This window comes from Erythrolamprus reginae, chromosome 1 (assembly GCF_031021105.1).
Source record: "Erythrolamprus reginae isolate rEryReg1 chromosome 1, rEryReg1.hap1, whole genome shotgun sequence".
NCBI lineage: Eukaryota > Metazoa > Chordata > Lepidosauria > Squamata > Dipsadidae > Erythrolamprus > Erythrolamprus reginae.
The window spans coordinates 25180137-25192601 of record NC_091950.1 but is presented as its reverse complement, the minus strand read 5'-3'; the positions used below and the strand labels follow the sequence as shown (position 1 = coordinate 25192601).

At 43.9% G+C, this 12465-nt stretch overlaps 1 protein-coding gene across 4 annotated transcripts in view; it reads left to right on the top strand.

The window, feature by feature from the left end:
• PALM (paralemmin) overlaps positions 1-12465 on the top strand; it is a 122828-nt gene that overhangs the window by 48000 nt on the left and 62363 nt on the right. For all 4 annotated transcript variants that reach the window (XM_070747500.1, XM_070747471.1, XM_070747491.1 and 1 more), the window contains exon 2: positions 2874-2922. In XM_070747500.1, coding sequence (XP_070603601.1) covers positions 2874-2922 — 49 coding nt within the window. The remainder of the gene's footprint in view (positions 1-2873; positions 2923-12465) is intronic.

Here is a 12465-nt window from a genome sequence, read left to right as displayed (position 1 = left end):
AGTTAGCGTTCCGGCTTCAGGAGACAGCTGCGAAGTGGCGCGCGTGTTTTAAAAGGTTGCAGCCGGCCTGGGGGGCTTGCCAGCACCCCCCCCCAGCACCCCAGGCCGGCTGCAACCTTTTAAAACACGCGGGATACGAGCGCCAAGGAGCTGTCTCCTGAAGCCGAGACAGCTCCTTGGCGCTCGTATCCCGAATGTGAGCTCGGGAGGCGAACAAAAATGTCGCTCCCCTCCCAGCTCTTATCTCGAGTAGCTCGTAAGTAGAGCTGCTCGTATGTCGAGGTTCCACTGTACATACCAAACATAAAATATAAGAAAGCCTGGGGGAGATGTCTTAATTCCCCCATGCCTGGCGATATAGGTGGGTCTTGAGTAACTTGCGAAAGACAAGGAGGGTGGGGGCGGGAATGGGACTTTTTGCCTCCGCCAGTTGGATGAAGCTCTTTCCTTCGCAGCAGCTGATCGGCCGCTGCCTTCACTCCCTCGCCCAAAGGCCCCTAGCTCTTGGCCCCAGCCCTTTGGCCACAAAAATCCAAATTCAGCCACAGCGTTTTGGCCACATGGGACACTTCGCCACCATCCAATCAGAACGGTTGTTACAAAATGCTACTTTTGGAAGGAAAGAATGGGACAGTTTGCTCTTTCATACACGAACACACACATTGAATGATAGAGATGGAAGGGACCTCGGTGGCCATCTAGTCTGACCCCCTTCTCATTCAGGAGACTTACAGAATGATAGAGAGGGAAGGGACCTTGGTGGCCATCTAGTCTGACCTGACCCACCTTCTCATTCAGGAGACTTACAGAATGATAGAGAGGAAAGGGAACTCAGTGGCTATCTAGTCTGACCCCCTTCTCATTCAAAGGACTGGGGCCAAGAGCTAGGGGCCTTTGGGCGAGGGAGTGAAGGCAGCGTCTGATCAGCTGCTGCGGAGGAAAGAGCTTCATCCAACTGGCGGAAGCTAAATGTCCTAAACCCGTGGGGGCCGTTCTAATCTCCAGGGGGAGTTGATTCCAGAGGTCACCATAGAGAAGGCTCTTCCCCTGGGGCCCGCCAAACGACATTGTTTGATCGACGGGACCCGGAGAAGGCCAACTCTGTGGGACCTTGTCGGCCGCTGGAATTTGTGCAGTAGAAGGCGGTTCCGGGGGTATTCTGGTCCAATGCCATGAAGGGTATATAGCTTTATTGTTCGCTAAGCAATACCTTTCTTATTCTTTAAGGGGTGGCAGCAAAGTGAGGCATGCGTGATCGATAGGGCTAAATATGTCTTTTGCTCCTGCGTGTGAATCCTTCAACTTTGCTTTGTTGATACTGAGAATCTTTGATTCCACCCTTCTTGCTTGAAAGCTTCCCAACGTACGACATTTTTGGAAACAATTCTCTCTTGTTTACAGTTAGTTTTTGGCTTACACCAGCTCATATGGTGCAGGCAAGGGTTCCCCGTCGTACCGGTACGCTACTGGTGATCGCCGCGGGTGTGTCCGGGGGTCAGGCATGCATCTGTGTGAGATTTAGCTTCTGTGCATGCTCAGGAAGCCAAATCCCACGTGAAAATGCTCTCTCGCACAAAATTTCTCACTCCGACACGCACACATACACCCATTTCCACTATCGGTGCGGTGTTGCCCCTCCCGTTCCGGTAGGAACCCGGTTCTGCTTGTAGTTGCTGATGACTCTAAAGTGTGTGATAGGGTTGATATTCCCAGAAGCGTCTGTAATATGGCAAATGATTTAGCTTTACTAGATAAGTGGTCAAAGCAATAGAAACTGCAGTTTAATGTTTCTAAATGTAAAATAATGCACTTGGGCTAAAGGAATCCTCAATCTGAGTATTGTATTGGCAGTTCTGTGTTAGCAAAAACTTCAGAAGAGAAGGATTTAGGGGTAGTGATTTCTGACTCAAAATGGGTTAACAGTGCAGTCAGGCGGTAGGGAAAATGAGTAGAATGCTTGGCTGCATAGCTAGAGGTATAACAAGCAGGAAGAGGGAGATTGTGATCCCGCTGTATAGAGTGCCGGTGAGACCACATTTGGAATACTGTGTTCAGTTCTGGAGATCTCACCTACAAAAGGATACTGATAAAATTGAACAGGTCCAAAGAAGGGCTACAAACATGGTGGAAGGTCTTAAGCATAAAACGTATCAGGAAAGACTTAATGAACTCAACCTGTATAGTCTGGAGGACAGAAGGGAAAGGGGGGACATGATCAAAACATTTAAATATGTTAAAGGGTCAAATAAGATTCAGGAGAGAAATGTTTTTAATAGGAAAGTGAACACAAGAACAAGGGAGCACAACCTGAGGTTAGTTGGGGCAAAGATTAGAAGTAACGTGAGAAAACATTATTTTACTAAAAGAGTAGTAGATGCTCGGAACAAATTTCCAGCAGCCGTGGTTGAATTTAACTGAATTTAAACATGCCTGGGATAAACATATAGCCAGCCTAAAATAAAATACAGGAAATAGTATAAGGGCAGACTAGATGGACCATGAGGTCTTTTTCTGAAAGGAAAATGGTTACATAGTACGTCATTTCCATTTTGTTTGCATTCCTGGCGAATCAAAAAGCAAACTCTATGTATCTCCTTATTGCTTTGTCTAATCCATATATCTTCCTGCTTCTTATACCTCTACCTATGCAGCCAAACATCCTACTTGCTTCCCCCGCCCCTTCTTCCCCCATCCCTCAAGGTCTTTCTCACATGCCATTAAAATATGCCATGAAACAGGAGTTAAGCATTCATCACAGAGAGTTGGAGGAAAGCCCACCTTGAAGTATAGGCAGAACTTTGGAAGACCTGTGGGGGTGGGGAGAATCGGGCATCAATAGGTGAATTCTTCATCTGTTTCTGTTTTTCTTTCAGGATCATCGAAACAAGCACGATTCAGCAGGAGAGGCTCCAGGTGATAGCGGTGAGTTGCTCTTGCATTGAATCATATTTGCACTGGCTTGTAATTATATCCTCCACATTTGCTTTAATACTCAGTGCTAAGTACTTTCGGAACTTTCACGTTTTTGAAACAAGTGAAGTATTACACCAGAGCTCTGAGCAGCTCTGTTAGGTAAGTATTAGCATTTTGATGACTCAACTTTGGTTGAATGACGGGATAAACATTAGATAAGATAAGATAATCTTTATGGTCATTTTTTACGATGAGTGCACTGGCACACATTCAAAATGAAATTCGGTTGCGTGCTCTTTAAAAAAAGTATATATCTACCCACATACATAAATAACACACATATATACATGCTATATACCAGTGATGGCAAACCTTTTCCTGGTTGCGTGCCGAAAGTGTGTGTGTGCTGGCACCCACAATGCAATGCGCGCCCCACCTGTGTATGTGCTCATGACTGCCCCCTGCACATGCACACTTTCACACACTCTGGGCAGTGTCCATAATGGTAGTTCACACTGGTAAATGCTTGGCAACGAGCGAATGCTGGCTGGGGAATTCTGGGAGTTGAAGTCCAGATATCTCCAAGTTGCCAAGGTTGGGAAACACTGCTCTATAGCAGGGGTGTCAAACTTGATTTCATTCAGGGCCGCACCAGGGTTGTGTTTGACCTCTGGGGGAGTGGGTGGCCAGAGGGTGTGGTTAGCTTGACATCATGAATCTCTGGGAGGAGTTGATTTCAGAGGACTGGAGCTGCCACAGAGAAGGCCCTTCCCTGCGGTCCCACATTGCTTGGCTGACTGGACCTGGAGAAGGCCGACTCTGTGTGATCTAATTGGTCTCTGGGATGTGAGAGGCAGAAGATGGTCCCATAAATAATCTGGTCCTAAGCCATGTAGGGCTTTATAGGTGATAACCAACGCCTTAAATTGCGTTCGGAGACCGATTGGAAGCCAGCGCAGCTCACACAGTGAATAAATCTTCCATGTTGCAACTTACACATGGTCCTGATTTTTTGTCCTGGAAATTAGGCCTTCTAAAAGACCCACCTTGAGTCTCACAGTGTATTTTTCCCAGGAGCCTTTTCCAGAATAGCAGCTCATGTCGGAAGAGTTTAAAACACCAAAATTTCTCTCTGGGAGAATCTACCAAGATTGCGCAACACCCCCCCTCTCCCATTATAGGACTCTGTTCCTATTTGATCAAAATGGCTTCCACTGCCTGCTGGTTATTATTGGAAAACAGCTTAGAGTCCTGGTGTTGTGTGTGTTTGTGAGTTATGGGTGTGTGCGAGAGAGGGAGGGAGGTTGGTAGGGGAGAGAGACAGAGACAGACAGAGAGAAAGAGGGAGGGAGGGATCAAATTATGAAGGGAATGATTATCGGAGCCCTTCAGGCTTAATTCCAAAGCTGTACATCCGTTGCCTGCTTTAGATCAATAGATGCTGCTGTTTGGAAAAACAAACAGGCTTGTAACCAACAAAGCAAAGATTCATTCTGGCTGGAAAGAAGAGGATGCAAACTCTGCTTATAACCAGCCTGGGCAAATTGTTCTACTTTTTTCCTACAGCCCAGGTATCGAGTCTGATTCCAAATATGCTGCCCCCCGGGGCGGGCTATTAATCGCAGCCCTACCAGAATGCACCAGAAGCCAAATATCGCGTGAAGATGCGCGCACACGCGATTTCCGGGGTTTCATGTGTGGAATTCCGGGGTTTTATCCGTGCCTGTGTGGAAACAAAACCCCCAGTATTTTTTACTGGTATCGCGCCAGTGCGCGTGGATGGATGGATGGATGGATGGATGGATAGAGAGATAGAGAGAGAGAGAGAAAGAGAGAGAGAGAGAGAGATAGAGACCAGTGCAGACCACGGAGTGTTGGAGAGATGTGAACATGTTAGGGAGACAGAGCTGGAAATCAGATAAGACGGCAAGAGGAGCAGTGTCTTGCTGCATGCGCCCCAAAATAATAAACCTCCCCCAAAATAAGGCCAAGCACTTATTTCAGAGTTCAAAAAATATAAGACAGGGTCTTGTTTTTGGGAAAACATGGTAGCATTCTGCTGGTGCATGTTAGAACAGCACAACTGGACAAAGAGCAGTATAATACATCTGCCCTAGGGCTGTATGGTTTTCTATGTTTTATTGAAGCACATATGTACATCATTAATGGGAAAAACACAACTTTAGTTAAGAAATGGAAGTACATCTGTGTGTTTGGCAACAAATACAGGAAAAATGTATTGATTTCATCAGAAAAAAACCCAGTCAGATGACTTTGATGTCTCAAGTCCAGATAATTAGCCCAATTGAGCTTTTGAGTGCATGGCAATAAAGCCAAGCACTTTTTTCAGGTTTCCAAAAAATATAAGACAGGGTCTTATTTTGGGGGAAACACCGTGTACATATATACTGTATATGAAGAAGCGATAGACAAACGTTCTCCAGAACATTTAATTTTTTTTAATATACTAAGCTTTCTTCAGCCCCTGCTGACATTGTCAGAGTATAAAATCCCCATTGAAGAGATGCTTGCTTTTATATAATGCCGATCGATTTAGTCCCTGCATGTGATTGGCACTGCATAAAAGCAAGCATCTATTCAATGGGGATTTTACACTCTGACGATGTCAGCAGCGGCTGAAGAAAGCTTAGCATATTAAAAAAAATTTAAACGTTCTGGAGATCATGATGTCTATCGTTTCTTCATCTATAACTATACCTGGAACTCACATTTTTACAATAATTCATAATACAGGCCAAGCGCTTATTTCAGGGTTCAAAAAATATAAGACGGTCTTGTTTTCGGGAAAACATGGTAGCATTCTGCTGGTGCATGTTAGTAAAACAGCACAAGTGGACAAAGAGCAGTATAACACATCTGCCCCAGGGCTGTATGGTTTTCTATGTTTTATTGGAGGACATATGTACATCATTAATTGGAAAAACACAGCTTTAGTTAAGAAATGGAAGTACATCTGTGTGTTTGGCAACAAATACAGGAAAAATGTATTGATTTCATCAGAAAAAATCCCAGTCAGATGACTTTGATGTTTCAAGTCCAGATAAATTTTGAAAATAATAATTTTTGGAATCAAAACATCTCCCTGGTTTTTTGAGTTGAGTTAATATTTATTGATTTGATTTGATTTGATTTGATTTGATTTGATTTGATCTGATCTGATCTGATCTGATCTGATCTGATCTGATCTGATCTGATCTGATCTGATCTGATCTGATTTGTATGCCGCCCCTCTCTGCAGACTCGGGGCGGCTAACAGCAGTAAAAAAGACAAATATAACAAATCTAATATAAAAAGTAATTTTAAAAACCCCAATTTAAGAGACCAATCATACAAACAGACATACCATGCATAAATTTTATAAGCCTAGGGGGAAGGGAATATCTCAGTTCCCCCATGCCTGACGACAGAGGTGGGTTTTAAGGAGCTTACGAAAGGCAAGGAGGGTGGGGGCAACCCTGATATCCGGGGGGAGTTGGTTCCAGAGGGCCGGGGCCGCCACAGAGAAGGCTCTTCCCCTGGGTCCTGTCAAACAACATTGTTTAGTCGACGGGACCCGGAGAAGACCAACTCTGTGGGACCTAACCGGTCGCTGGGATTCGTGCGGCAGAAGACGGTCCCGAAGATATTTAACTTGACATACCTAAATGGTACCAAATGTACATTTTTCAACCTAAAGGGCTACAGACTCAGCTCACTTTCAGTAGGGCAATTCCACAAATGGCTGTGCCAAGGAGAGGAGGCAAAGGCTGGCCTGGGCTCCCCATCCATCTCCAGTGCTTTGGCGATCAACAGAGGCTGTTACCAGGGGGCTCTTGTGAGTGAGCCTCAGCATCCGGCTGATGTTGTAACTTTGCCGACTTCTAAAGGCGGAGAAGAAAAGGGTCTATGTGAGGGACCAGAAAAGGGGGTTATTGTGCAGAGAGTCATGTCCAAGTGAAGAAGAAGCAGGGTAGGGTGGGGGAGGAGTTAAGGTCCATCCTGACTTTGCTTGTGTTTGGACAGTTATTATTATTATTATTATTATTATTATTATTATTATTATTAATTATTATTATTATTTATTAGATTTGTATGCCGCCCCTCTCCGCAGACTCGGGGCGGCTCACAACAATAACAAGAACAATGTAAGAACAAATCTAATAATTTAAAAAAAGCTAAAAAACCCATTATTAAAAGCAAACATACACACAAACATACCATGTATAAACTGTATAGGCCTGGGGGAGATGTCTCAGTTCCCCCATGCCTGACGGCAGAGATGGGTCTTAAGAACTTTACGAAAGGCAAGAAGAGTGGGGGCAGTTCTAATCCCCGGGGGGGGGGGGGCTGGTTCCAGAAGGTTGGGGCCGCTACAGACAAGGCTCTTCTCCTGGGTCCCGCCAAACGACATTGTTTAGTCGATGGGACCCGGAGAAAGCCAACTCTGTGGGACCTAACCGGTTGCTGGGATTCGTGTGGCAGAAGGCGGTCCCGGAGGTATTCTGGTCCGATGACATGAAGGGCTTTATAGTCATAACCAACACTTTGAATTGTGACCGGAAATTGATCGGCAACCAATGCAGACTGTGAAGTAATGCTTTCGGGGTGATGATCATCTGTGAAATGCCAGAAAGCTGCTATAATGGTGTGTGGGTGTGAATGGATGGAAGGAAGGAATAACAGAAGAAACAGATCATAGATGGATGGATGGATGGATGGATTTGCAGCAGAGGTGGGTTCTTACCAGTTAAGACCGGTCCAATAGAACAGGTAGTACAGTGGTGGGTTCCACTTACCTGCATACCAGTGCGCTAAGTGCGCATCCTGCTCATTTGGGTGGTCACCCATGCACGGCCATGCGCACCTGTGCATATGTCACCTCATGCAATTTTGCTTCCATGCACGCACAGGAAGCAAAATTGCACCAAAATCTTGCAAGGGATGCTCATGCACATGCAATTACAATGGTTTTTTTTTGCTTTTGTGCATGCATGGAAGCATAAAATTGCTGAAATCTCGTGCCAGTGAGTGTCCTCTTGCGAGATTTTGTTGCTGCAGGAAGCAAAAAAGGCCCAATATTTTGTTTTTAAAAATGGTGCCACCTGCTGGACAGGTAAAGATGGCACCAGAGCGGTCATGCGCAAATTGCGCAATCTGGTGGGCACTACTGGAACGGAGCTCCGGGCATAGCGGTAGCAATCCACCACTGCGGTAGTAATTTGGCGGCCTGGGTCACTGGAACTGGTAGCCACCTAGGCCTGCCATGCCCCTGACCCAGTTCTCTCGGTGGCACCATAGGCGGCGCCATCTTTTTTTCAGAAACTTTTAAAAGTACTGTGAATGCGCACAACAGCCACCGCAGCAAGTCCCTGAGCGAACCATAGAAACATAGAAGATTGACGGCAGAAAAAGACCTCCTGGTCCATCTAGTCTGCCCTTATACTATTTCCTGTATTTTATCTTAGGATGGATCTATGTTTATCCCAGGCATGTTTAAATTCAGTTACTGTGGATTTACCAACCACATCTGCTGGAAATTTGTTCCAAGCATCTACTACTCTTTCAGTAAACCAGCAGTAAAAGAATCCAGAACCCACCCGTTCTGCAGACATACAAGCAAGCAGAGAGATACTTGTGGCACCTGTCCTGGACCCTACAACCTTTATAAATACACCCTGGAATTTTGATCATGTAACCCTGGGGATGCTGTGACGGTTGTAAGCGCGAGGGCCGATTGCAGATCACTATTTTCAGTGCCGCTGTAATTTCACACCATTGCTAAATGGACAGTTTATAAGTCAAGGACTGCCTGTAGTGTACACGCACCTGAAAATTGCTAGGCAAACAACTATCCCGCAAACCTACAAAATAACATCAGGAATTAATGAAAAAGGACAAAAAAACTTAAAACGACAAAAATCTTAACTCCAACCTAAGTTTGGAAACTTAAAACTTTTATATATACAGAGTAAAGATCTTTAAAGCTGTAATCGGGTCAACAGATAAGTTGACATTAACTATGGCAAGATATGAACTTATTTCTTCTTTTCTTTCTTTTTCCTCTCTTTCTTTACTTCCCATCTTCTTTCACTCTCTTCTCTTTTTTTCTCTACTTCCCTCTCTTTCCCTTAGCTCTTTTTTCTTTTTTTATATATAAATGTGTATTCCGATTTATAATTGTATATTCAAAATTCATATACCTTTGTATTGACATCTGCTCATCCCTTTTATTTTATGTTTCCCCCTTATTTGTCTTCAATATGTTCTGTCGAGCTCTCTGGTAGAATCCTCCCAAAAATTCACAGGTACAAATTTCAGACACACACACGTTTGAAAATTCAAAACAATGTTCTTTATAATGAAAAGTCACTTAAACCAAGCCCTCTTTTGGGATAGCAAAGAGCACTGGTCTCCAAACAAACTGGTAATTTGTACAAGTCCCTTATCAGTTCTGTGATATTTAGCTTGCAGCCGTGAGGCAATTCACAGTCCTTCTTCTTTCACAAAGTGAAACACACTTTGCTCTGGTTTAGTTTCAAAGCGGGGAAAAATCAGCACACAAAAGGTCAAAGTCAGTAAAGCAGTCACGAAACACAAAGATCAGATAATTCTCCACAATGGCCAAACCCACAGGCTGCTCTTTATAGCAGCCTCATTAATTACCACAGCCCCACCCAACCACAGGTAGCCTCATTTTCTTTGATAATAATCTCTCAGTTGTTGTTGCCTGTGCTTCGCTCTCCGCATGTGTGGCTGTATCATTAACTTTTGTTCTGAATCCAAGGAGGAGCAAGATAATTGATCTCCTTCTGAGCTGTCTGCCACGCTCTCCTCCTCCCTGTCACTTATGTCTTCTTGGTCAGAGGAGCCTTCATCAGTGGATTCCATCGGGGGCAAAACAGGCCTGCAGCATGTGGATGTCTCCCCCACATCCACAGTCCTTGCGGCAGGAGCTGGGCCAGAGCTAACCACAACACAATAAAGATTATATTTTTTCACAAAAAAGTTTTTAAAAAAGAAAATTGCTAGGCAAATCTTTATTTAACACTCCTGCGAAGCATTCAGGGAAGGGAAGTTGGTTTTGACCATCCTTACATCTCTTGTCGCTGGTCCTCATTGCGGTCCCCACTCCAGTCCCTGCTGTACATTTTGGCAGAGATCCTGCACTTTGAAGCCTCCTCCCTGCTGGTTGCCAGCGCCCAACCACTGTTCCTCACTTGATGCACAAAGGAAGAGATTGTTTTAAAGCAGTGCTGGGAAGGCGCAAAACAAGGCTAAGGACAGGGTGAAACAGCTTGGACAAAAGAGCATCGGCTCCCTTCCAGGCTCAGGAGGAAGCAAATGAAGCGCGAGGGCCTCCTTTGAAATCTGGAGAACTTCGTGGTGGACAGACGTGATCTTTGCCAATGAGTGGTGTGTGTGTGAGAGAGAAGGGGGGGGGCGGACAAGGGGGCTTGAACCCAGGCCAAGAAAACAAGAGGAGGAAGCATCTCAGATAAGCTCCTCCTCAATTCCTGTAAAGATACAGTGAGGGAGGAGGTCAGTGCATTCAGATTCTAAAGATTCAATTACTATAACTTTACAATAAAAGTAACCTTGACCAATAGGGCCTTGGTTTCCTCTTATGGAAGGGTTGTCATTAATCTTGCAAGCCTCAACATGCTTTTCCTCTACTTCCTCTTATCTTCACTTTCATGGGGGATTTGGGATGCTTAGATTCCTTCCTTCCTTCCTTCCTTCCTTCTTTCCTTCCTTATTTTATTTATTTATTTTATTTATTTTATTTATTTTATTTATTTTATTTATTTTATTTATTTTATGTATTTTATTTATTTTATTTATTTTATGTATTTTATGTATTTTATGTATTTTATGTATTTTATTTATTTTATTTATTTTATTTATTTTATTTATTTTATTTATTTTACTTATTTTACTTATTTTATTTATTGGATTTGTATGCCGCCCCTCTCCGTAGACACTGGGCAGCTAACAACAATGATAAAAACAGCATGTAACAATCCAATCCAATAGTAAAATAACTAAAAAAAACCTTATTATAAAAGCCAAACATACAAACAGACATACCATGCGTAAATTGTAAAGGCCTAGGGGGAAAGAGTATCTCAGTTCCCCCATGCCTGATGGCAGAGGTGGGTTTTAAGAAGTTTACGAAAGGCGAGGAGGGTGGGGGCAATTCTAATCTCTGGGGGGAGTTGGTTCCTTCCTTCCTTCCTTCCTTCCTTCCTTCCTTCCTTCCTTCCTTCTCTTCCTTCCTTCCTTCTCTTCCTTCCTTCCTTCCTTCCTTCTCTTCCTTCCTTCTCTTCCTTCCTTCCTTCCTTCTCTTCCTTCCTTCCTTCCTTCCTTCTTTCCTTCTCTTCCTTCCTTCCTTCTCTTCCTTCCTTCTCTTCCTTCCTTCCTTCCTTCCTTCTCTTCCTTCTCTTCCTTCCTTCCTTCTCTTCCTTCCTTCCTTCTCTTCCTTCCTTCTCTTCCTTCTCTTCCTTCCTTCCTTCCTTCTCTTCCTCCCTTCCTTCGACTTATTATGCTGCCCTTCTCCAAAGACTCAGGGCAGCTCACAATATATAAATAATACAAAGCAACAATTCTGAAGCCCAATTATAAAAATTTATAAAATTTAAAACCAATCTAAAACCCAGGTCATAAAAACACGAAACCACACCCATTCACATCTCAATCAGATTAATGGACAGAGCCGTATTACTTTTTAGTCCAGGCTCAGGCCTCACTTATCTGACCGTTGGCTTGGTACCTGCTCGTCCACCTGTACTTTCAAGGCCATTCCCTCTGACCCCTGCATTGTGTGTCAGGGGAAATAAGACCCCTATAACTACTATATTGTGATCTTTTCCATCAAATTATCTCTGGGTCTTTTGATTATTTTTTTTCCACCTAAGTCCAGTTTCATCCCCATGTCAGCACCCCCATGTAAGTGTTGTAATTGTTGTAAATACCTGCCAATGTGTTGCCAAACACCTGAATTTTGATCATGTGTTTATGGAGATGCTGCAATGGTCATAATTATACAAATGGCCATACGTCACTTTTTCAGTGCTGCTATAGCCTAAAATGGTCTCTGAACAAAGAGTTGAACGTTGAGCACTAGTTGTATAAGAAGGCAGTGAAAATATTTACTGACCCTTCACATCCTGGGCATAAACTGTTTCACCTCCTACCCTCAAAATGACACTATAGAGCATTGCACACTTAGACAACTAGACACAAGAACAGCTCTTCATGGGGAAGAGCCTTCTCTGTGGTGGCCACGGCCCTCTGGACTCAGCTCCTCCCAGAGATTTGCACTGCCCCCACCCTCCTCGCCTTTCACAAAAGCCTTAAGATCCATCTATGTCACCAGGCCTGGGGCAGTTAGAGCATGGGCCCCCGCCCTCTTTCTGACCATGAAATGTTATGTGTGGATGTGATTGAGTAAATTGATTGTTTTTTAAATATAAGGGGATTTTAGTTTAGAATTTTAACTATTAGATTTGCACGGATATTATTGTTGTATTGTATTTTAATGTATGCTGATT